Source organism: Callorhinchus milii, unplaced genomic scaffold, assembly GCF_018977255.1.
Source record: "Callorhinchus milii isolate IMCB2004 unplaced genomic scaffold, IMCB_Cmil_1.0 Scaffold11, whole genome shotgun sequence".
NCBI classification, from domain to species: Eukaryota; Metazoa; Chordata; class Chondrichthyes; order Chimaeriformes; family Callorhinchidae; genus Callorhinchus; species Callorhinchus milii.
Window position 1 is genome coordinate 8,462,758 of NW_024704752.1, and position 24,420 is coordinate 8,487,177.

General features: G+C 41.9%; 2 protein-coding genes across 2 annotated transcripts; one reads left to right on the top strand and one right to left on the bottom strand.

The window, feature by feature from the left end:
• The first annotated feature begins 4,046 nt into the window (after nt 1-4,046).
• LOC103181114 (leucine-rich alpha-2-glycoprotein-like) lies at nt 4,047-8,483 on the top strand. Its single transcript, XM_007897386.2, has 2 exons — nt 4,047-4,184; nt 7,370-8,483. The coding sequence occupies exon 2, from the start codon at nt 7,376-7,378 to the stop codon at nt 8,396-8,398; it is 1,023 nt and encodes a 340-aa protein (XP_007895577.1). The 5' UTR covers nt 4,047-4,184; nt 7,370-7,375; the 3' UTR covers nt 8,399-8,483.
• A 1,946-nt stretch (nt 8,484-10,429) lies between these two features.
• Nucleotides 10,430-21,411, bottom strand: bdh1 (3-hydroxybutyrate dehydrogenase, type 1). Its single transcript, XM_007897444.2, has 5 exons — nt 21,093-21,411; nt 18,899-19,009; nt 16,120-16,261; nt 14,454-14,606; nt 10,430-13,334 (listed from the first exon to the last, which is right to left on the bottom strand). The coding sequence occupies exons 1-5, from the start codon at nt 21,303-21,305 to the stop codon at nt 12,877-12,879; spliced, it is 1,077 nt and encodes a 358-aa protein (XP_007895635.1). The 5' UTR covers nt 21,306-21,411; the 3' UTR covers nt 10,430-12,876.
• Between the last annotated feature and the right edge of the window lie 3,009 nt (nt 21,412-24,420).

The following is a 24,420-nucleotide window of genomic DNA, read 5'->3' on the forward strand; positions in this document are numbered from 1 at the left end:
AAGGCAGTTTCTCCTGCTGCCTGGCTAACAATCCCCTAATTTAAAAAGTATAGTCATTCACTGCATGACGGCTTATGTGACATTACTGTGTGCATATTGGCTGCCCTGTTCACCTCTTTGGAACCCTTTGAGATGTTTTGATGTGGTAATGCGCTCTATCAAATGCAAGTATTATTATAGAACTTGAGAACCCAGCATTTCTTTTATTATGGTGTGGAGACTGATCAGTGTCACAATCACAAAATCTGTATTCCACTCTGTCCTCACTGCCAGGTTCAGACACATTCTACTCTTTTAACTCCAGCTTTCTTTCTCCAGCTTATCCAAAAGTCGATACTTGTGCCCAGGCAGCCAGCACCCTCTGGTACTGCACTAAGATGTGAGCTGAGACAATGAGCATTGGTGGGCGGCAAGTGAGAACGTATAAGGGAGAGTCCACTCAGTTCCTCATCTCATCCCCATCAACCGTGGGAGGCTCTGAATGAAAGGGTCTCCCAGTAGAGAGGAGAGATAAAGTGGACAATGTTACCTGGGTTGTCTTTGGTGCCTCGTGGTCAAAGTAAGATTACCCTCTAATCACACCAGGTGGGCAAATAGGGGGTGAAATCAGAAATGTAAAGTGGGATCTTTCTTGAATGGTTATATCTCTTGTGATCTTATATTTTTACAGAATTTTTAGACAAACTGACTTCTGAAACCAACAGGCCAGTAGTTGATAAACTGAATTCCCTCAGGGCTATTTAACTAAGATACAGAGGCGCAAAATGATTCTTATGTGACACGTATATAATAAACCCGAGAGAAGAGGAGGTTGACAGTAAACCTTTCTTTTAAAGGGGAACTCCATTCTCTTTATACAGTGCTCCAAGCTATTATCCTAGGTGAACCGTACTGTATAATTCATATTGGTGTTGATTTAATAACTTCTATTTAACACAAGGAATATAATCCTAATCCTAACTAATGTATTGTGGAGCCTTTTCATCCACACAGCAATTAATTGTTTTCTATTCCTGAGAGCTGTCACTGAATAATGTGACACTGCATGGTCACCACATTGTGCTTGCTGTTAAGTAAAACAAAAATAAAGGAGTTTATACAGCATAAATATGCATTGAGACATCGAATAGAACTCCTACAGAGCCATGAGCATTACTCAGACTCATGAGAACTTGGCTGCGACTCAAAATTTCATCAAAGTGAGGCATCATTTATTCTGCCTCCCCCAAAAACATTTTAAACCCTTCAGCCTTTTCAATTCCATCGTTGGGGATTGAAAGTCTTGAATTAAGTTTGAGATTGACTCCTCCCCACTCATTGATTTACATTACAAAAATGCCATTGATCAATAACAATAATAATTTTTACATTTGATATTGCGCCTTTTGTGTCGGAGGCTGTTTCATAGTGCTTCACAGCATTTACTGTAACTGTGTATTTTGTAGGCAAACACTTTGATTTACAAGTCTCACTCAGAAGGGCCACAGGAAGTCTGGTGTGGGAGATGGAATGACTGAGGTTAAGATAGAAACACATTGTTGGAAAGTGTTTTACTTTCCTCACTGTGATCTGGCAGCATTGATGCTGATCCTGGATGCCTAAGATGGGACAGTGTTCTATTTCCAACAAATAATATTCCTCGTCCCGAGCTCAATAAGGGGTTATTTTCCCTTGCGGGTAAGGTCACTGAACTTGACGGTTAGAGCTTGCAATAGGAATTTTCGTTATAAATGGGAAGAATGATTTTACTTCTGTACATAGTTTAAACCAGAATTTCTGGAGGCTTATGTGTCTATCTAAGTAGGTCCTGAGATAAATTTATTGACAATTGGAGGATCACCTCTCTTGAACCCTTTGTTTTCACGTAGAGGGTAGTGGGAATCTGGAATTTTCTTCCCCAAAAGGCTGTGGATGCTGGATCCATTCAAATTTTCAAGATTGAGGTTTATAGATTTTTATGAAGTCATGGTGTCAAGAGATATGGGGCAAAGGTGGGTAATTAGAGTTGAGGTACAGATCAGCCATATCTAACAGAATAGCGGAACAGGCTCGCGGGTCTGAATGGCCTACTCCTGTTCCTACGACCCTTATGTAATTCACAGTGTGATCTGGAGACAAATGGCTGTCCCCACCTTTTTCCCATGAGGTGCACGATTATCTCAGTGAGCCCTTTTGCAGCACTGATACACTGAAATTAGTAAGTTGGTTCTCTCTAAGGCCTCATTAAATGTATTAGTGTTGCACCTGTCATATGCCCTCTCTGCCTGCCTGAACATGCTTATTGTTGCTGTAACGCATATTATGGATGCATTGAGTGGAGAATAACAGATGTCCATAAATGAGTTTTAAGGTTGTACTATACTCAGGAGGGTTGGATGACACCGCACTGATATAGCCTAGAGACTACTTGTGGCCCACCTGCTCTTCCCATGTGTCCCACCTTCGCTTCCCCTGTGACCCTCTAGATTTGCTTCTCCATGTGGTCTGTCCATCCGTGGGATATTGCCAGAGCTGTGTTGTTCTTTTCTTGTTCCCTCGTACCCTCCGCTCCACCATTGGAGGTCGCGCTTTCAGCCACTATGCTCCAAAACTGTGGAACACTCTCCCTCAATCCCTCTGCCTTGCCCCATCTCTCCCCTTTTTCAAGTCCCGCCTGAAAACCTTCCTTTTCGACCATGCTTGCCGTCACCTCCCCACCCCACTCCCACCATCTCAGAGTTAGGCTCCATCACTGTTAAGCACTCTGAGACACTACCATGTGAGGAGGGTGCTCTGTAAGTTCAAGTTGTTATTGATATTTTTGTTGTATGACCACAGATAAGTATTTAACTTTGTCAATAGTTCCCCCTGCTGGATACACTTTGAATTGTAAAATGCAGTACAACCTTAAGCATTTAGAATGACAAAGAATTACATTGAATGATTCAGCACAGAAACAGCCATTGCTATCAATTTTAAAAAATGCAGGAAAGTGTCTTGAGCAAATGAAGGAACCCTCCAGAGGAAGTAGTTAACATTAGCAGTGAATGGAATAGAATTACAAGTGAACTACATATCCTCTGAATTCCTTGGTCAGATTAATGCAATCCTAAAGCAACCTTTTCCATACACTGATACAATACATCCTTCACTGTGTCATATATCCTGAATATTGCAATACATAATGCACCATGAAAATATTTCTACAAAGCTCAAGTCAATCCAAAATTTAGCTCCTCTACTTGAAGAGGCTCTCTTCTTCACCCTTATTCATGCTCCTGGATAGGACACACAAGTTTGTTTCTGTGATATCTGGAACCTTTTATCACCTCTACTCTCCAGTCTGTCTCCTTTTCATTCTAATCTGTCTCTCACTCTCTGAACCACTGTCACTGTCCCTGCCAATTATTCTCATCTTTCTCTAGTTTATCAATTGTACCAATGCTTCAAAGAGCTAAACCAACCTTCAAACTACCTTCTGTAATTCTCCAGATAAACTGATGATTCACTTTGTGACTGGTTGTGGACACTGCTGTGTGCAAATTAAATAATCCTTAATTATAATAATCCTTGCATTTGATATAACACATTATCATGTCTTTGAGATGTCTCAAAGCACTTCAAGTAATATACTGTAAAGTGAATTGAATGTATATTTTGTGGGCGAAACATTTTGGCTATCTCGCTCATCCACAAATACATTTTTGGAGTAACTGTGACTACCTTTCAACTGATGTCACCACACTGTGACTATTACACTCTTTCAACACAATGTTGCATCAGACAGATTACACATTTATATTTGCCAACTTGAAAGGCATTTATTTGATAGATTTTGTACTTCTGATGCCATATCTTCACATAAGAACAGAAGGTTTTAACAGAAGAAACAGAAAGCAATTTTCTGAAGGTTCAAAAAGTTCTGGTGCTCTGTGCTAAATAGCTTTTACCCAGTTAATGATCAATGATGCACAAAGTGCTCTTTGTGGACCTGTGCACTGTACCCAGTTCCAGCAATTGTGTAATTTCTCCTCTAACCACTCCAGTTCCAGTATTTCAATCGTAATTTATTTTACAGGAACTGACAGTTAGCTGTTGGTACTGGTTACAAGCTACTGTGAACCAATATAAATACCTTTCAACATCAGTTAGGTTTCAGAAAGTTGAAAGAACAAAGTTTGTTCAGAATCAGTTCCTCATGTAAGGTAAGAATTTACTGTTACATACTGTCTGACAGACTATAATCCAATTCTGGATTGCTGTTTCTCACTCTGTCCGTTCTACATTCAGTGTTTGAGCCTTCAGCCTCTATACTCTCTGGCACTCTCACAAAATCCCTTTATCTTGTGCTTTCTGTTTTCAAAACCCTGTTAAAAACCTGCCTCTTTGACTATGCCTTGATCCATATTTTAAACACCTCCTGTTCCTCCCCCCTGCTCAATGATGCCCACTGTCATTTGAAACATTTCAAGATAATCATTCTATGCAAAGGTAAATCTAAATGTAAGCTGTTGTTGACAATCAGACCACACTGCTACAATTTGAGTAACAGGCTGTATATACTGTTACAATTCGACTGTCAGGATATAAATATTGCTATAATCTGGTGCTAGACTGTATCTCCTGCTAACAAAACAAAAAATACTGCAGATGCTGGAAATCTGAAAACAAAAACAGAAGTCGCTCGGAACACTCAGCAGGTCAGGCAGCATCTATGGAGAAAGGAAAGTGAGTCAACGTTTTGGGTCCACAACGCTTCATCAGAACTCGAGTCAACATTTTGGGTCCACGGCCCCTTCGTCAGAATTGGGTTCTGATGAAGGCTCATGGACCCATATGAACATAGGAATTAGGAGCAGGAGTAGGTTATTCGGCTCCTTGAGCCTGCCCCACCATTCAATAGGATCATGGCTGATCTTCTAACCTAACTCCGTCTGCCTGCCTTATCCCCATATCCATAAATCCCTCTATCCTTTAGAAATCTATCAATCTCAGTCTTGAATATATTCAAAGACTGAGCATCTATAGCCTTCCGGGTTAAAGAATTCCATAAATTTGCTAACCTCTGAATGAAGAAGTGTTTCCTCAACTCTGTTCGGAAAAGCTATCCCTTAATTTTAAGACTGTGACCCCTAGTTCTAGATTCTCCTACCAGGGGAAACAATCTCACACTGTCTACTCTGTCAAGCCCCATAAGAATTTTATATGTTTCTTTAAGATCACCCCTAATTCTTCTATATTCTAGAGAATATAGGCCTAGTTTACTCAACTTATCCTCACAAGCCACCCACTCTTCCCAGGAACTAACCTAGTGAATCGACATTGCACCCCCTCTAAGGCAGGTATGTCCTTAGGGAAATTTACATTAGCAAAGAATTGGTGCTAGGGAAATTGTTGGCATTAAAAAGTGACAAGTCCCCTGGACCTGATGGTTTGCATCCTAGGATTTTAAAAGAGGTAACTCATGAGATAGTGGAGGCCTTGTGTCTGATCTTTCAAAATTCTTTGGATTCTGGAACGGTTCCCATTGATTGGAAGATCGCAAACATCACACACTATTTAACAAGGGTGGGAGAGAAAAGATGGGGAACTATAGACCAGTTCGTCTGACATCGGTGGTCGGGAAAATTCTAGAATCCTTAATTAAGGATGTCTTTCTCCATAGATGCTGCCTGTCCTGCTGAGTGTTCCGAGCAACTTCTGTTTCTGTTTTGTATCTCCTGCTACAATGTTATCAAGTTGTATATTCCAAAATGTGACTAACAGCTCTGTGTATATATATATACTGCTACAATCTGACTGTTAGAATGTATGTATCACTACATTCTCACAGTTAAGGCTGTATTTGAATGTTACGCTGTATATAGTGCCACAATCTATCATGGTGCTCATATAATCTGATACCAGCTAATAAATAATGCTCCAATCTGTCCCTTCAATTTCTATAGATTGCTACAAGCTAAGACTGGGCTGTATACACGCCCTATAATCTGATGCCATCAAATGTACTGTTATGATTTGACTGCCAGGCTTCATATTTTGAAACAATCTGATGCCACCCTGTATAATAAAAATAACAATCATAATCCTTGCATTTGATATAGCGCCATCACATCGTTGAGATAAGTTGCCAGAATTGTTGTTCTGCTACCAGTCTCTTCCGTCTGTAAAGTGTCCAGCAAGTGCATGGTACTGCTTAATATCAGAAAGTAATAGTTAAATCTCTGCCACAGGAATTTTCTTGCTCCACCGCTAAAGATACAACAACATTCAGAAAAGAGTGGCCTGCAGGATTTGGGAATTTTAATGTTAGTTGATCATTAAAACTGTCTGCCAGAATCTAGAAGAAGGAACAGAGATCTGGCTCAGCAGTGAAGGTCAAATTCAAATGTGGTTACTGACAAACAAAAGACACAGTCTCTCTAACCTCTGAGTGTAGTGGCTTTGCGCAACTCATAACCTGTGTGACCACAACACTTCAGCAATGACAAGGGCAAAGTATGATTCACCAGGTATAAATGGGCTGCTGTTTTTTAAAGGACTTACCAAAGCATTGTTTGTCTTTAAATGCAAAGTAGACTCGTCAGTACTCTTATCTGGTAAACATTACGCACCCACACCAGCAGGATTACCATTGGAGTAACGCACACAAAAACTGGCATCTTAGTCAGAGTCTAGTATCATCATCGAGATATTAGGTGACTGATAACCCACTGCATATGGATCTGTTTTTTTTAATATATTCCTCATGTTTGCCTTCTGCACTGCTCAGCTAATCAAGGGTCTCAGATGTTTTGCAAAATTGTAGTGTGGATTACTGACTGGAATCTAATTCAGATTTGGATAGTTTACACAGAAAATAATAGATACCTGGCAGCAAGTTGTAGGGACAACTCTATTCAAGAAGATTGGATGGTTTATATTATAAAAATAAACAAGATACCTGCAGACTATGGTCTGATCCGGAGGTTTGGATGAGTTATGTACAAAATAATTTAGACTGAGTTACAGACTGAGTATTGAGATGGTTTGTATACAGAATAAGATATATCTGCTGCGTTGCAGGCTGTGTGATGGCATTGAACTCCATGTGTGATAAGGAACACTGGAGACAGGTCCCAAAATGAGGTTTCCTACACGTTTAAATATTTCTTTAAAAAACTCACCAGAATTACAAAAGACATTTAAGTTTTATTATTAAATGGGGCTCTGATAGTGACACCCACTGTTTAAAGTTAGATATACAAGCTTAATCATTGCATTAATGCAGTACCACTCACATCGGCAAGATGTCTAAAATTGCTTCACGGGTTTTACTGTAAAGTGTAGTAACTGAGTATTTTGTAGGCAAATAAATAGCATGTTTTTGCATGTTCTCCTCTGTTTTTAGGTCCAAATGGATACTTTGAAGATTGCAGTGGTATTGTTCCTGAGCTGTTCCTACAGTTCATCGTCCCCAATCATCTGCCCCGATTCCTGCACTTGCTCCTTTTCGGATGATGTGACATCTGTGGTTTGTGTTTCGGTTGAATCCCTACTTGAGGTGCCAACAAACATACCAGACAATGCAACCACTGTATCCATAGAATTCACCAACATCACAACCCTTAAAGCAAATGACTTTGTTGGCCTCTTTCACCTTCAAGAGCTTCATCTCTCAAACAACAAGTTGACCAACATCACTTCAGGCCTCCTAAGAGATCTTGGTCAACTGAGAGTCCTGGATTTATCTGCTAACTTTCTGAACATTCTCCCACCCAAATTGTTCAATTTCTCCCCAAATCTGAACTCACTTGTTTTACAGGGTAACAGATTACAAACAGTAAATCCTATGTGGTTTGCTCATCTTCAGAATCTTCAATGGCTGGACCTGTCAGCCAATATATTGAAATCCTTGCTTCCCAATTCATTTCAAAACCTGACCAATTTGGTCACATTGGATCTCTCCAATAATAAATTTGAAAAATTACCAAGTCATCTATTTAACAATCTGCCAAAATTAAAAAGGCTAAATTTGGGAGCTAATCAGCTGCATTTTATTTCCTCTGGTACCTTTGATAATGTGCTGAATTTAAAGTATTTGTTTCTTGATAATAATAAAATTGTCAAGATACCAGTAGGGCTGTTTAATAAGCTATTACGTTTAGACACAATCGACCTTTCAGAAAATAGGCTGAAGTCGCTTCCCCCAGGAGTGTTTGATAAACTGGTGCAGATTGGAACAGAGTTTGGACAGGGTGTGGATCTCTCGATAAACCCTTGGGTTTGTGACTGTCAACTGAAAGATCTGTGGCGATGGCTGAAAAATAATTCAGAGAAAGTCTTCTCACTGAGTGCAACAGTGTGCGCAGAGCCGAAAGCGACCAGTGGTGAACAGATTGCAACACTGCTTGAAGGGGAACTGTTGTGTCTCAATTAATTTCTGCTAAGTTACTCAGAAATTGTGCTTTGAATCATGTAGTTAAAAAATGAAAATAAAGATGTTGCTTCAGTTTCCTTCTAAATTTTGTGTCAACATTTAAATATACTTTAATTGGGTGAAGTGATGCCACAGAAATTCACGTGAATCCGAAAAAAATCCACAACTTCGAACAAAAATCCTGACGGTTCTCTGGAATAATGGAAAATTCCAGTAAAATGTTGTAGTTTGCAGTTTACCAGCAGAGGTCACTGTCTGCAACAACCAGATGATTCCAGCCGTCACCTTCCCAGCAGATAAAATGTGTGTCAGAACATTGCTGTGCTCCTAACGAAACCATCCACTTTACACTAAGTAGCTCAGGGCATAAATACAACAACACTTATTTCGATCTGGCATTTTTAAATTAAGAAAACTGAGAAGGGCTGTAGATTGTTGAAACTCTTGTCAAGTTGACCATTACTCTGTTGTACTGCTCTGCATTTTGACTATGGTGGAAATCACTGAACATTTGTTATGGTAATGAGGAAAAAGGGACATGCAAACGTTTTCTTATCTAATGTCCTTGTTTTTGCAGTCAAGTAGAGAAGAAATATCTAAATGAAATGGTCTTTGCTTGGTGAGGAGTAAAAGCGAGGAAATGTAATGAGTGAGACAAACTAGATGATCTTGCAGTTAGAGTGGAAGGAAAGGCTAAGCAAACAAGTCAGGTATTCTATAAACATAGCTAGTGTAGTTGTTGCTTTTTGGAACAGATCCAGGAAAGAAGACAACGAGAAGGTGCCACTTAAAGAAGACGAAACTCCTGCAACTACTAATTCTGTTCTCCTGATTGGTAACTTTGTCTTTCTGTACAAATTAATTGTGCCATAAATTTTTTGCAATTCACTCAAACATCTCTGTGAGCTTGATAATCTTGATGGTCAAATACACTGACAATTCACTTCAACAGGGCCAATGTCATTCATCACTGAGAGTAGAAGTGAAACATGCGGCAATACAAGAAGCAGTATCACCTTCAGACATCCTCCCGAAGTGAAAGGTGCTATATAAATGCAATTTGCTGTTGTTGTGGTAAAGTAATGCTTTCCCACGTGAATAGAATGCTGGGAGAAGGAAGGAATCTCAGTTTTTGAGGCCTGGAAAAGATTGAGTTTGTCTGCAAGTCTATCCAATTAATTTTGATTTCAATATAATGAGGATAGCGAGAAGAAAGTGCTTGTGATACTGAGCAAGGGAGGAAAATTCAGCACAGAGTCGGTATCATGGTAATGTGTTAGTATCAATAAAATAGAGGTTAAGGACGGTTGTGATGTAGAGAGATGAAAGGCCAAAAGTGAGAGGAATAGTCAACAGCTTTTGTATACAATCCAGGAGTGAAAAAACAGGTGGAGGAAGAGCACCAACCCCCACCCCCCGACCTGATGTGATAGCAGTATTCAAATCTTTGACAGGCTTGTGTTTTTTTGACAGCTAAGTGTTGTCCAATGGAAAATAAGTATTCAGCACAAGAGGGAAGAATTAGTAATGGCAATCATGTAGACATTCTATTTAACAACAACAAATTACATTTGTATGGCACGTCACATGGACGACCCACAGTCAAGGATTTGCACTCGACCTGGGGGTTGGAATTAAGAGGGGTGGAGGGTGGCCGAAGACAAGGTCGAAGAAGAAGGTCTTGAGGCAGGCCTTGAAGGAGGCAAGGAAAGGTCAAGGCGGAGGAACTCCAGGATGGAGTTCCAGAGGGTCGGTCTGAAAAGCTGAAGGCCCAACTGCCAATGGTGGGCTTGCCAGGCAGGAGACATGGAAGATATCACATTGTATCATATCACACGATAGTTCGAGCCAGAAAGTCATTTTGCAGATATCACTGAAGAATGGACACTTAAACAAGTTACTGGAAAGTGGTAGAAACTTCTGAAACTGTATTTGAGTAAAGCAGAAGAGAAAAATTGAACAGTAAATGAAAGAAACATCAGTCTTCAAAAAACTATAATGTATAAATACACTAAAATATGTGAGAAAACATAAATTCATCATTTTATTTGATCAAAAAAATTGCATAAACAGGACAGAGTTGTGCAATAGCATTCCAAATTCAGAGGCACCAGATAGAGTTATCATTACTCTTTTCAGTAATCCCTACTCCAGAAACAGATTCTCAGAGACTATACTATACATTCCTCTGTTTCCTTTGCTTTGACCTCGGCAAGTACCTTGCATTGGATGTTCATTGCATGTGGATTACACTGTACCTTCTTCAAGCCTACTGAACCACAGAAATCAAGATAAGCTTTGAACTAAAAGGTAACCTTCACTGGTATGTGCCTGATCATTCAATGGCCAACTGCAACCAATTTTGATGAGATCAATTCATACCTAGAGGCATTTCACACAGTGATGGAATAATATACTAGTTGCACACTATTGAAAGTGGGCTACCTCTAGTAGGAGGTCTGGACAGGTTCTTTGCATTTGATATAGTGCCTTATCATGTCTTTGAGACATCTCAAAGCACTTCAAAGAATATACTGTAGAGTGAATTCACTGTATATTTTGTGGGTGAAACGCAGCAGCCAATTGTACACACCAGTGTCCCACAAACAGTCATGGATTCAGTGACCAAAATATTTTAATTCTGTTTGAAGGAATTATTACCCCAGGAAAAGCGATCTGTCAATCGACTAACAACCGGGTTCCTACTTTCTGCTAGGTAAACAGAGTGGAGTGGAGTAAGGAAACTTGCCCAACATTTCACACTGCCGGGAATCGAACCCAGGTGTCTCGCTTGTGAGGCGACTGCTCTAAACACTAAGCTACATGACTCCATTCCTCCTGGGGAGATACCTGCTGTGCACTGACTGAAGTCTCTTGATCCCTCCACCAGCGAGAGATATCTGTATAGTGATTGGTGCTCTACTCCCTCAAGGATATAGTGTCTGCAAACTGACAGGTCTCTCCTTCATTCTCCCAGGGAAATATCTGTACACTGGCAAGTGGCTTTCGCCTGTTTCATTAGGGAGATATGTGTAAACTGGCTGATACGCCTTTCGCCCACAAATATACGGTCAATTCACTTTACAGTCTATTCTGTGAAGCGCTTTGAGACATCAAGAAGACGTGAAAAGCGCTATATCAAATGCAAGGATTATTATTATATTTTATTATTATTATTATGTCTACCACACTCCCTCAGGGAGATGGATATCTGTATAGTGACTAGTATCTCTCTTTTCTTCCTCCAGATATATAGTACTGTACTGTCTGGTGTCTCTCCTTTATTTCCCCAGGAAGATATCAGTACTCTGACCCTGCAATAACCACTCATTTGCTGAGGTTTCCCAATCTCTTCCTGTTTCAGCATTTTAGACTCAAATGCCTTATCAAACAAAGTTGCAGATGAGACATTTTGCACAAAATTCTGTAGCATTAATGTGAATTGAACTTCAGTGACACCTTGCATGTGGAGTTTGACGTTTCACTCTGAAGACTGAAAACCTTCCTCTACAACTGTGCTTATAGTCACCTTCACCCTCCCCCCAGCTCAGTGTCAGGCTCCACCACTGTTAAGCACTCCAAGACGCTGCCCCGTGTGAAGGACGCTATATAAATGCAAGTTGTTGATGTGTACACTCTTCTTGCTAATCACAATCAGGCACTGCCTATAAACTACATCTTTTCCTGTATTGTCCAAACATTCTGTGTTGCAACTTGTCTTTCTCTAATCAATTGATATTACTATGGTCCTCTGAACTTCCCATTTTTGTTCTTTCCGAATCAGCCAAGTCTTACACATTCCTCCTAGCTGCATCCGCACAATTGAAAGCACTCTTACACTTACTCATTCTTCTCCAGACTTCTAAGCTGTGGAACTCTTTCCCTCCCTTAGTCTTCTTTTCCACCTACAGGTTTTATACTTTTAAAGCCCAAGCCCATCATCCAACTGTTATATCCAGATGTATCTCAGCTTCTCTGCCTTTTCTGCACTATATATACCTCCCCTCTACAGCTAACTTTTCATTTTAAAAACACGCACATCCACACAAACACAGCCATAAAATGCACACCAGAGCAGTACAGTATATAACTACTCAATACAGTGGTAGAGAATTCACAGCATCAGATGATGTTAAAGGGGCAATGTACGCACCAGATTTGTGGAGGACACAAGCACATGGAACCAATGTCAAAAATCAACTAGAAACATAAACCATTCATGATTTCATTGCATTTCATGGTGTATTTAAAACAATGCACAATATTATAAAAATGTTTTAGTATTTTGCTGCCTTGCAACAATTAGCAAGCAAAAAAGGCACAGTGAATATTGTTGTACAGAACCTATTAAGACACGACTCAGATGAACTTGTTTGGTTTATGTTATAAGCCCTTGAAAGTACAGTTTGTGGAGAAAGTGAGCGGCTGATGAAAAAGAGGGGTGAAACATTTCAGAGATTTCTTTGTTTCACCCTTGGTTAATACTTGTACATCATGTCTGCTATTGCATCAGGGAGATGGGTCAGGATCTGCAGTCGAATCCACCAGTAGGTATCCATTGGTCTGTAGCGACGATACGGATATTTCGAAGTCAGTGCATCAGCCATTGCATTAATGACGGGAGAAATGTCTTTCGAACCATTGCTACACTGCGATTTCATTGCCATTGTCCGCCGATCGAAATGAGACTTGCCGTAATCTTCCCGTACACTGTCGGAGCTTTCCTTCCAAATGGTGTCGGCTGTGCTCCCAATGTGCTCACGGGTCAGAAAGCTGTAATTGCCTGGTTCGATTATGCTGACTTTGACACCCCAGTGCTGCAGCTCATAACGCAGGCAGTCAGAGAACGCCTCAACCCCATATTTTGAAATGCAGTAGGAAGATTGGCCAGCCTGGCCCATGCACCCGAACATACTGCTTATGTTCACAACACGACCTGCAAGAATTTGAGAGCAGAAAAGGCTATTGCAGCTTTCTTTGCACTCTGAAGCTGGGTATTGGCATTGGTAACATCAAAACAATTAATTCTAATTTCTTTCTATCCTGAAGATGCTGACGCTGTTTTTGAGGTAGTAAACACATCAGAGTGGCTCAGCACACAGAGGGGGGGTTCATCACTAACAATAGACATGATCAGAAGCTAGCTTTTCTGTAAGCAATCTTCCTTTGAAACAATCACGGTCAGGAATTTCTGGTTATGCTAAAGATGCTGGGGAGGTATAGATAAACTGAACCTTAGTAATATGTTTAACATTGTTTAACAAAGCCTACAAGGAAGCATTACCTCAAGCTCAGCTATTTCATCTGGTTTTAGCCTGTAAAAACATTTTGTTTTAATTTGGAGACACATATTGAATGGCATAATTTATTACATTTATGTACCCCTATCATGTTGTGAGGACATCGCAAAGTGCATGCAGAAAGATGATTTTAATTTTAAAGGAGTGCAATAGACTTGTCCAGTCCTGTACATTCATATCCTACGTATCTATCCATTCATCTGTCAATTACAGCTACTATTTCAGAGGCTGTGTTATCCAGCAATGCATTCAACGTTTTGGAAAATAAAACAGGAGGTGGGGAAAAATGTACCAACATTCTTTTGCGTCAACTGGTTCTGACACAAGTAGAAACCCATTACCATGTTTAACAGTATCCAAACCAGACTTCCATGCATTCCACTTATACTTGGATATTCTTGATATTTATTGGAATGGAGTGCGCATCCTGCTTACCTATTTCCAGTGAGCATTATGCGCAGGTTGGCAAGAGCCAAGGCTTGGGGAACCAAGAGTGTGCGTTGGGAATCTGGAATCTAACCAGCTAAAAACACATCAATAGCACTGTCTGGCAAACTTTCCCAATGCTTGTCCAGCTAGAAACACCCTTATGTTAGAGCTTTGGGTGGTAGGGTTAAGAGGAGGGACAGAAGAGTATCTGCCCCCAGTTACTGAAGTAACACCATAGGAATCTAAGTATGAAAATATATCCAGTATCAAAATAACTGTGGTTGATAATGAACCAGTTTAATTTCAGGAGCTCATTTTTCACTCACCCGTAGCTTTGCGGATAAGGGGGAGGAATGCCTTAGTGACTCGGATTGTTCCCCACAAGTTGACATCTGCTAGCTCCTTGTACCTCTCCATGCCTGTAAATTCCACTTCCCCAAATGATGAGTCACCGGCAATGTTCACTACACCCCAGAGACCTCAAGATAGCACAAAAAAGAAAGGGAAAAATATTTTTAAATCAGTGCAATGTGGGCGTATAAACAATCAGCACAATATGCCTATCTATACCTAGTACAGTCGCTCAAATAACAAGAAACATATTGCGTAAATTCCAGGAAAAACATTTTTAAAAGGTTAACTACTAAATGTGATCTGCAGTCCTCCTCCACTGCAAGGACAAAGCAAGGTTTCAAGTCCTCCCACAAACCATTTCTATAGGGAGTAATCTTTGACTTGATCTTTTTGGAATATGCCATTTCTCTATATTTATTAATTCCTTGTTAATTTTCTCTCTACAAACATCACAATTTTGTCTTTCTCATTTTTAATCACTATTATAATCAAACTGAAGGACACTGAGTTGGCTATAATAGTATCTTACAGAAGAGGTATCTTACAGAAGAACTTGGAAATTCCAGATTGTTCAAAGCATACAGGAAGTAAAGAGGCGCATTAAAAAAACTACAGAGATACAAAGAATTAACTTGTGGTATACTCTTTGCTCTGAAACACTACAGAGTGTGTATTAAAAACCCAAAACAATAATAAATTGGTCATTTTCAATCTACGACTGTTTGTGGGACATTGCTGTGCGCAATTGGCTGCCGCGTTCGCCCACAAATATACAGTCAATTCACTTTAGAGTGTGTTCTGTGAAGCGCTTTGGGACGTCCTCCGGACGTGAAAAGCGCTATATCATATGCAAGGATTATTATTATTGTGTAGCACCCTGACTTAGTTATTAGTATTTGGCTCTGCATCAGACGTTTGTAGTTCAAGCTCCATGACAGGACGTTGAACTCATATAGTCTCGGCTGACATTCCAATACAATAATAAAATAATAATAATCCTAGCATTTGATATAACGGCTTATCACGTCGTTGAGACATCTCAAAGCTCTTCACAGAATATACTGTAAAGTGGATTGACTGTGTATTTTGTGGGCTAATTGCGCACAGCGGTGTCCTACAAACAGTCGTAGATTGAGTGACCAATTTTCTTTTTGAAGGGATTATTACTTGTTGGGGATGAGCTGCATTGTTGAAGGTGGTGTTCTTCAGATGACATATTAAATCAACAGTCTTTGCCTGCTCAGACACACAATGCAGATCCCACAGTACTATTTGAAATGAAAAGGAGTATCTCCCGGTGTCCTGGCCAATAATAACCAATTAAATAAAATTGATTATTCATTTCATGGCCGTTTGTGGCATATCACCATGCACAAACTGACTGATACTTTCATCTACAAAATATAGTCATATCAGGTGAAGCTCTTTGAGACATCCTCCTGACATGAAAGGTGCTATATTAAATGTAAGGATTATTGTTAGCGGTAGTATTACAGCAATCAGAAGGAAACTATCACCTAACCAATCTGAAATAGATTGAGGACTGTTGTGCTGAATACTCTCCACTCTGTGTTAACACAGTTGCCCTCGCAAAGAAGACGTCTCATTGCTTTGTGAAACTGAACCCGTCATACATACCCTTTTCGTTTTCCTTCAAGTGGCTCTTCACAGATTCCACGGCCTGAGCAACATCCTCATCGCTGCAAACGTTCAGCTGAAGCACATTCATTCGGTCACATTTCATGTTCTCTAGTACTTGAGCACCTTCGCCATTTTTGTCCTGCCAAAAATAAGTTAAAAATTGTTTTTCAACAACGAAATCTAACATTGACATTCCATCCAATGGCTAGCTGGTAAATACATTCCTCAAGATCAATCTCTGTCTGTTCAGTGAGCTGATCTAGAACAGTAATGAGAGTGAGAGGGGTCTACAATTGTCCTCAGTACCCATAGACTTGAAAGCGAAAAGATCATCCAAGAATGTAAATTGAACCTGTGACTTTCCCAATCAATATGATCTCTGTTTTAAACAAAATAGTGATTTTACCAATTGAACCAATCATAGAAATGTTAAATTACAACAGTTTTAGCCAACATGCACTTTATTTGCTACATGTGCAAACTAAAGAATTGGACAGTCAATGTGACTGCACACCCCAAAATTTTCACTCCTTTTCTATTGAAGTCATTTCGACTTCGATGCAGTTCAAAAAATAGTGGTTTTGTGAGGCCATATTTGGGGCTTAAAGCTGCTAAGTTATACAAGGAAAAGAATACCAGGGGAGATACGCTGTTCCAGTATTGAAGTCCTGGGAAAGAATGAATTAGAGTAGGACACGGTGCTTCAAACCTGGTCAGTGAGTACTGGCAGACTATTTGGCCATGGAGCCAATCATTGATAAATTCAATCCTCTCCTCACCAACATCTATTGCATATATTCATTCCAGCAACGGACCAAGGCAGGAGCATGAACCCAAGTAACCTCCCTAGCACAGAGCTGCTAGAACCAAATATAACTTACCAATTGCAATCCCAGTTAACAGTCAGCTAACTCACATGTTATGGATTATCAGGTTGCTTTGATAACTTCTGGGAATTTCTTTCATTGAACTTTTGGAACTGATTTCTGTTTGCTTTTATCAGCCCCTGAGACACGTGGGCCCTTGCCTGCAAGCAGAGTTTGCCTCCTTCCCAACTTTATTTCACCCTGATCCCACAGAACAAACATGCAGCCAGCACAACAACACATTGTCCAGCAGCTTAAAAACTGGAATGCTGAATAAACAGTAAATACAGATACACAGTGAGCAACCCTCACGCTGCTGAAGCAACGTGTACAGTTGCACAGCAAATAAACAGGGGATCAAAAAGTTACAAGCACACTGAGTAGCCTTAACTGAAATTTAAAATTTCAGGATCTCTATACAGTTAATAGAGGAAGCAATGTCATACCAGAAGATGCGACCAGTATTTCTAAAATGCTTAGTCAGATTTTCACCAGTCTCCAGTGACTCCAGGTTCCTGTTAATTGGGTGCTTTACAACAATAAAATTACATTTGTACAGCAACTTTCACATCGGGAGGACGTCCCAAGGCGCTGGACAATCAATGTTTCGGACCCGAGTTGGGGTTCGGGATCGGGCAGAGTGGAGGGCAAGGAGCGAAGGAGGGTGACCGAAGGTGAAGAGGGTCTTGAGACAGGTCTTGAAGATGGCAAGAGAGGGTCGAGGCGAAGGGACTACGGGATGGAGTTCTAGAGGGTGGGGGCAGAGTGGCAGAAGGCCTGCCCACCAATGGTGGGGCAGCGAGGCAGGGGACGTGAAACAAGCCAGAGCCCGCTGAGCAGAGGGAGCAGGCAGGTTGGCAAAGGGTTAGGAGGTCGCAGAGGTGGGGGGAACAAGGCCATGGAGGGCTTTGAAGGTGAGGACCAGGATCTTGAACTGTATCCTCTGTGTGATGGGAAGCCAGTGGAGTCAGGCAAGGATGGGGGTGATAGGGTAACGGAGCCAGGTGTGGGAAAGGACACAAGCTGCAGAGTTCTGGATGATCTGCAGCCTATGGAGGGAGGAATTGGGGAGGCCAACAAGTAGGCTGATTGCATAATCAAGCCTGGATGTTATGAATGCATGTATGAGGCCTGTGATATGTGATAGTGGCAGAGCCGGGCAATCTTGCGGAGCTGGGGGAAGGCAGAGCAGATCATGGGCCGGGTGGGGTAGAAAGGATAGTTGAGGGTCAAACAAGATGCCAAGATTCCGGACTGGCTTATTAAGTAGAGTGTGCATCCTTGGATGGTGATGCTGTCAGCACCTTAAGTGTGGAGGTGCTGACGGAAGCCAATCAGGAGAACCTCAGTCTTGTTGATGTTCAACTGTAGAAGGTTAGCTCTCATCCAGGACTTGATGTCTGACAGTACTGGCTCTTCCACTGAATTTAAGCACTCTAATCCCATTCCACTGCTTTTTCACAATAACATTCAATATAATTCTGCTCAAGAATTTATCCAATTGCTTTTTTAATGCTGTCTTGACTTGATATTGTCATTTATGGTAAAACAACCCTCCATAGAAATAAAATCTTTTAACTTCCCTCTTTTTTCTTCTGGTGATAATCCTCAGTATGTGCTTGGTTGCAAAAGCTAAGGGGATATAACTAAATATGGTCACCTTCTCTGCATTATTGAATACAGGAAGTATGCGAATGTGGTTGTGTACCTAATCGTTCTCCGACCTTTTACAAAAGAATGGTTTGTTCCTTATTTTTTCTTCCTTATAACTCTAGCACTTGATGTTCGGGGAAATCTTCTTTTCCCAGAAAATCAAAAGAGATCTGGAAGAATAGGGAATTAAAGGGACGAACACTCATCAATGCTGTCCCACTCAGAAGACCATCAGAATAGACAAAATCCAACTTCACCTTTAAGAGACAGCCTGCGAAGACTATGAAGCCCTGAGCATGAAGATGCTTGGCTAAGGCAAATCCAAATCCTGTATCACAACCTGTGATAAAGACAGCCTTGTGTTCAACCTGGAAGAGAGAAAAGGCAAAGCTAAATGCTCCATTTTTTCCAAAATGTCCATGACAATTTACTGTAAGCCTCACTCACAATCATTTAAATCTCCTTCTTTGAGGCAATTCACCAAATTGGATTTAACTTCTCAGAACAACAACAAACAACTTCTCAGAATAACAACAAACAACTTCTCAGAACTATTAATATATGACTGTTAAAATATTTTTTTCTAATCGCACAGGATCCTCAGTGTATTATACACCCCACTTCTCCCTTCCCATAACTTCAAGACAACACCAACTTCCAACTTTCTTCACTTGGACGAGCACAAAATCAACCGCCAAAAATTAATGTTGCTGTAAATTGACAAATGTAGTTCACTTGGGCATTATATGCAGGTTACAAAGAGGCATTTTACAACACCACAGTGGTTCAAAAGCTAGCTTCACAAAAATAGATTAGCAACATTGAGCTATTTGTATAATTATTTTAGCAAATTGTGATTTTGGTTTTGCGTTTCATGAGGCTTTATAACGACACACATGACATGCAAATAATATAATTTATGTTATCATTGGCATGGTTGGAAAACAAAGCAATTAACAAGTATCAACACATTTTCCTTTAAAAGCTTTAGACAAAAAGGTTCAATGGTAGCTAAATTTTTCAATACATCAACACGTAATGGGATTTAATGGGTTTTGCTCACGCAAGATTAGCCTCAGCTGTATGAACTTCAACTTTTAGTTTACTAACAGCAACTCAGTAGCTTATAAAACTAACTAACAACAAATAAAGTTATCCAAATGTTTATCAACTGTTAACAGTTATTTGATTGCTATCAGTCATATTTAAGTTGAATCCTGGTATGTGCTACCATGCTGATCTCAGGCAGAGAGGCAAAATTCACCTCAACATCCATGAGTTAGGAGGGAGGCAAAAATATCACCGAGGGTTTGTGATCACTATTTAGTTACTTGCTTTCCCAGAATTTCTGATCATTATTTAATTAATTTCTTTTGGAAAGTGTCGTGTGTGAACGTTGGGTGAAGCCAGGGTCAGCTGTGATTGTCCCTAACAATAGCATAGCCTTCTGATATTGACTTGCTGGGTTCACATATGATGAATGATCACTTGGGTGAGATACTGGGAGAAATGGTATCAAAGTATGAGTCAATGCTTTCCGGAGAGAATACTGGAAAAAAATTATTATTTCGCAAAACATTTCTAGGCACTTATTAAACCAGGAAGTTCCCTTAGAAGCTATTATCTAATATTATTTGTGTTTTTGCCCACAAAATATACAGTCAGTACACTTTATGTGGGAGTTCTGTATCTCAGTGGTTAGAGCACTCACAAGCGAGACACCTGAGTTCGATTCTTGAAAGGGCGAAATGTTGGGCAAATTTCCTTACTCCACACCTTACGCCTCGGTTTACCCCACAGTAAGTAAGAACCTGGTTGATAATTGATTAGCGGATCACTTTATCGGGGATAATAATCCCTTAAAAAAACACTAATAACTTGGTGACTTCAATCCATGACTGTTTGTAGGACACTGCTGCGTGCAATTCACTGCCGCGTTTTGCCCACAAAATATACAGTCAATTCACTTTACAGTATATTCTGTGAAGCGCTTTGAGCCATCCAGACAACGTGAAAAGCCCTATATCAAATGCCAGGATTATTTATTATTATTTTACGGTGTATTCGGTGATGCACTTTTGAGACGTTTCCAAGACGCGATAAGGCCCTGTATCAAATGCAAGGATTACTATTATTAGTATTATCATTATCAAAATGCACTTTGAAAAAATATCAACACGAAGCTTGTGGGAGCCTCTCGGCGTAATTTGACAATTTGTGCTCGGAATCAGCACAGCCCACCGGACCAGGTGCGCCGCGGCCGCGGCCGCGAAGAGGTGGCGTTCGATAGTGCAAGAGCACCAATCCTCACTCGCGAAAAATACACAGTCAATTCGCTCAGCGGCGGTATTCCGCGAAGGCGCCTTTGAGACGTCTCGTAAGACGCGACAAGGCCCCGTAGCGAGGGCGAGGGCGAGGGCGGTCACAAGAAATGAATGGAACCGACTGTACCTTCACCGAGCCCCTGGGCAGAGAGGGCATGGCCACGCACAGCACAAACAGCAAGTACATCAGCACGATACTGTGCGTCACTGTCTCGTCGGTGAAACCCAACAGTTTGACAGCCCAACTCAAGAGCTCCGGCAACCAGAAGCCCAGACTGAGGGTCAGCCCCATGGAGAACAGCACCAACAGGACCATCTGCGGGTGGGAAACCCTGGACATCTCGTCTCCCCGATCAGCCCTTCTGCTGCGCTGGATCAGAGCTCAGAGACCCTCTCCATCCATTGCGCACTCACTCACTCACTCACACTCACTCTCACTCTCTCTCTCACTCACTCTCTCACTCACTCACTCTCTCACTCACTCTCTCTCTCACTCACTCTCACTCACTCTCTCTCTCTCTCACACACTCACTCACTCTCACTCTCTCTCTCACTCACTCACTCTCTCTCTCTCACTCACTCTCTCTCACTCTCACTCTCTTTCTCACTCACTCTCTCTCTCACACTCTCACTCACTCACTCTCTCTCACTCTCTCTCTCACTCACTCACTCACTCTCTCTCTCTCACTCTCTCGCTCCCCCTCAAACACACCCCACACCCTCTCTGTGGATCCGCCCGGACAAGGAATGAGATCACTTCCGCGTGCAAATAGTTCAGCAAACGTTGTGCGAACGATTCTTTTAACCACCGCGCGCGCGCGCGCGTGTGTGAGTGTGTGAGTGTGAGTGTGTGTGTGTGTTTTTTTTAACGCAGACAGTTGTTGTTGTTGTTGTTGGCGGAGAGGAGAGGAGAGGAGGGGTTCAGGTGTCCTTTCCATCTGTCCGTCGGGGGGGGGTCTGTGGTGGCGTTGATCGACGTGAAACAGCAAATTAAGGGCATTACCGATTAAACCTTTTCCGAGTCGTGAAATGTAACGTCCTTTTCGACATTAAATCATTGTGAATGAAGAACTCACACCCCCCCCTCCCCCCCCCCCCCCCCCTCCCCCCCCCCCCCCCCCACACACACACACACACACACTTTGATAATACATCAATGTTAATTTAAATGGCTGGTGTTGCAGGAGAGTCGTGCCAAGCGTTTTCCTTTTTCCGTTCTTAATAATAATCCTTGCATTTGATATAGCGCTTTTCACGTCGGGAGGACGTCCCAAAGCGCTTCACAGAACAGACTGTAAAGTGAATTGACTGTATATTTGTGGGCGAACGCGGCAGCCAATTGCGCACAGCAATGTCCCACAAACAGTCGTAGATTGAAAATGACCAATTTATTATTGTTTTTGGTTTTGGAGGGATTATTATTAGGCTCTGTGTGGAGTAAGGAAACTTGCCCAAGGTTTCACCCTCTGCCTGGAATTGAACTCAGGTCTCTCACTTGCAAAGCGAGTGCTCTAACCACTGAGCTACAGGACTCCTACAGGATTCCGAACGACTTAAAAGAAATGTTGACCCGGGCGCGCGAGGGCTGAGCACGGTTGTCCTTCGTGGCACCTGTCCGTACCGCACCATCTCTTTCTTATCACTCTCTCGTGTTTCGGCCTTCAGCGACTCGGCCCCCGCCCTCTGCGACTCCCATCCTGCAGTCCCTCCGCCTCATCCCCTCCCTCGCCTCCTTCAAAGTCCATCTCAAGACCCTCCTCTTCGACCATACCTTCGGTCACCCTCCTTCCCCCCAACCCCCGATACCCTCCCCCCCCCCCCCCGGCTGCCCTCCACCTTCCCCGATCCCGACCCCCAGCTCGGGCCTGAAACACTAACTGTCCAGCGCCTTGGGACGTCCACCCAATGCGAAAGGTGCTGTACAATTGTTGATTAAAGACGGGGAACTCCAGGTTTTCAATTTGAAAGTGACTTGCACCACCTGGCGGTCTGACTGTGAAATAGTGTTAGCTGATAACCATTGATTTGCAGTGCTAAGATTATAAATATACCCTGGTCTATTTCTGTGCTGAGTTGACTGATCACAGACCGCAAGGACACAACAATGCTAGTGAGGCAGAGGGGAACCATCAGCAAACCTAAGCAAAATAAAAAAATTCTAGCCTCAATAGACAAAGTGTACAAAGTTCATTACTCTGAACAGATCTGGCCTCAATTATGCTTTTTTACCAAGGTAGGTTTAAAATATATTCTGACTTGTTATCCACGCTTTTATCAGCTCCAGGCTTGACTATGCTAATTCCCTGCTCGTCAGACATCCCAATTTATTCGCTAATAATCAGATAGGACTATTCCGAACTCTGCAGCTCATGTCGTCTCCTCCATAAGCCTATCAACTCTACCCTCGCTCGGCTCCACCTATCTCTGTGACCACCGGCTCACTCTGCTCGGCAGGCATTGGCCTGAAACTCCTTATGTTCCCTAAAGATTATGTTGGTGGTACAAATTAATGAGAGTTTTAAGTTTCCCAACTTCTTTTTGGCAAGCTTTCCAGTTGTTGTCCAACTAGGACTACCATTCCTATATATGGTTTGGGCTTCGAGGGTTAACAGGAGCTCTGTGGGAAGAATCCCTGTCCCCAGTCTGCCTCTCCAAGTCTATCGGTGAGCCAGGTTGGCTGTCCTGTCATCAGCAGTGCCCTGGAGTACTGTGGACTTGCCTGGTTCAGGATCCGGACTACCGAGACCACCACAGACCGTTGACTCAATTCTGACATTCCATTACCAAGCATGTCACTTTGGAGCCAGTTCGACTCCAAGGAGATCCCACTTAGCTGCCTCCTCCAGGGAATAGTTCTAAGTGACATGAAAGAAAGTTAAAAAAAAGCTCCAGGAACTCTTTCTCTGTTTTCCCTTTATACTTAGTAATAGAGTAATAATCCTTGTATTTGAGATAGCACTTTATCACGTCACCTGGACGTCTCAAAGCACTTGACTGGATTTACTGCGAATCGCAGTGACTGGTATTTTTGAAGGCTAACGGGGCAGCCAATTTGCACACACAATGCCCGCAAAAATAACTATGGAGCGAATGACCAATTTTATGTGGGGGAATTGTTGGCCAGGATGCAGGGGAAAACTCTCAGCGAGTTTTTTTTGGCTTTATTTGCTGTCTGTCCGTCCGTCCAACCTGTGGCTCTGGGGTCTCAGTGGACCTTTCCCTTGTGTGTGTGTGTGTGTGTGTGTGTAAGTTTGTGTGTAAAAAAAAATCCTTCCGTTATGTCAATCCAATGGGGGTCATTGCGTTGAACAGGTTGGCTGTCAGTGCCACTGTGAATGCTGGGGATAACCTGCTCTCCATTCCCCCAGACCCAGCGAGGGGAGGGTGAGGGGGTGAGGGGGCGAGGGGTGAGGGGAGGGTGAGGGGTTGGGGGGGGTGAGGCGGGTGAGGGTGAG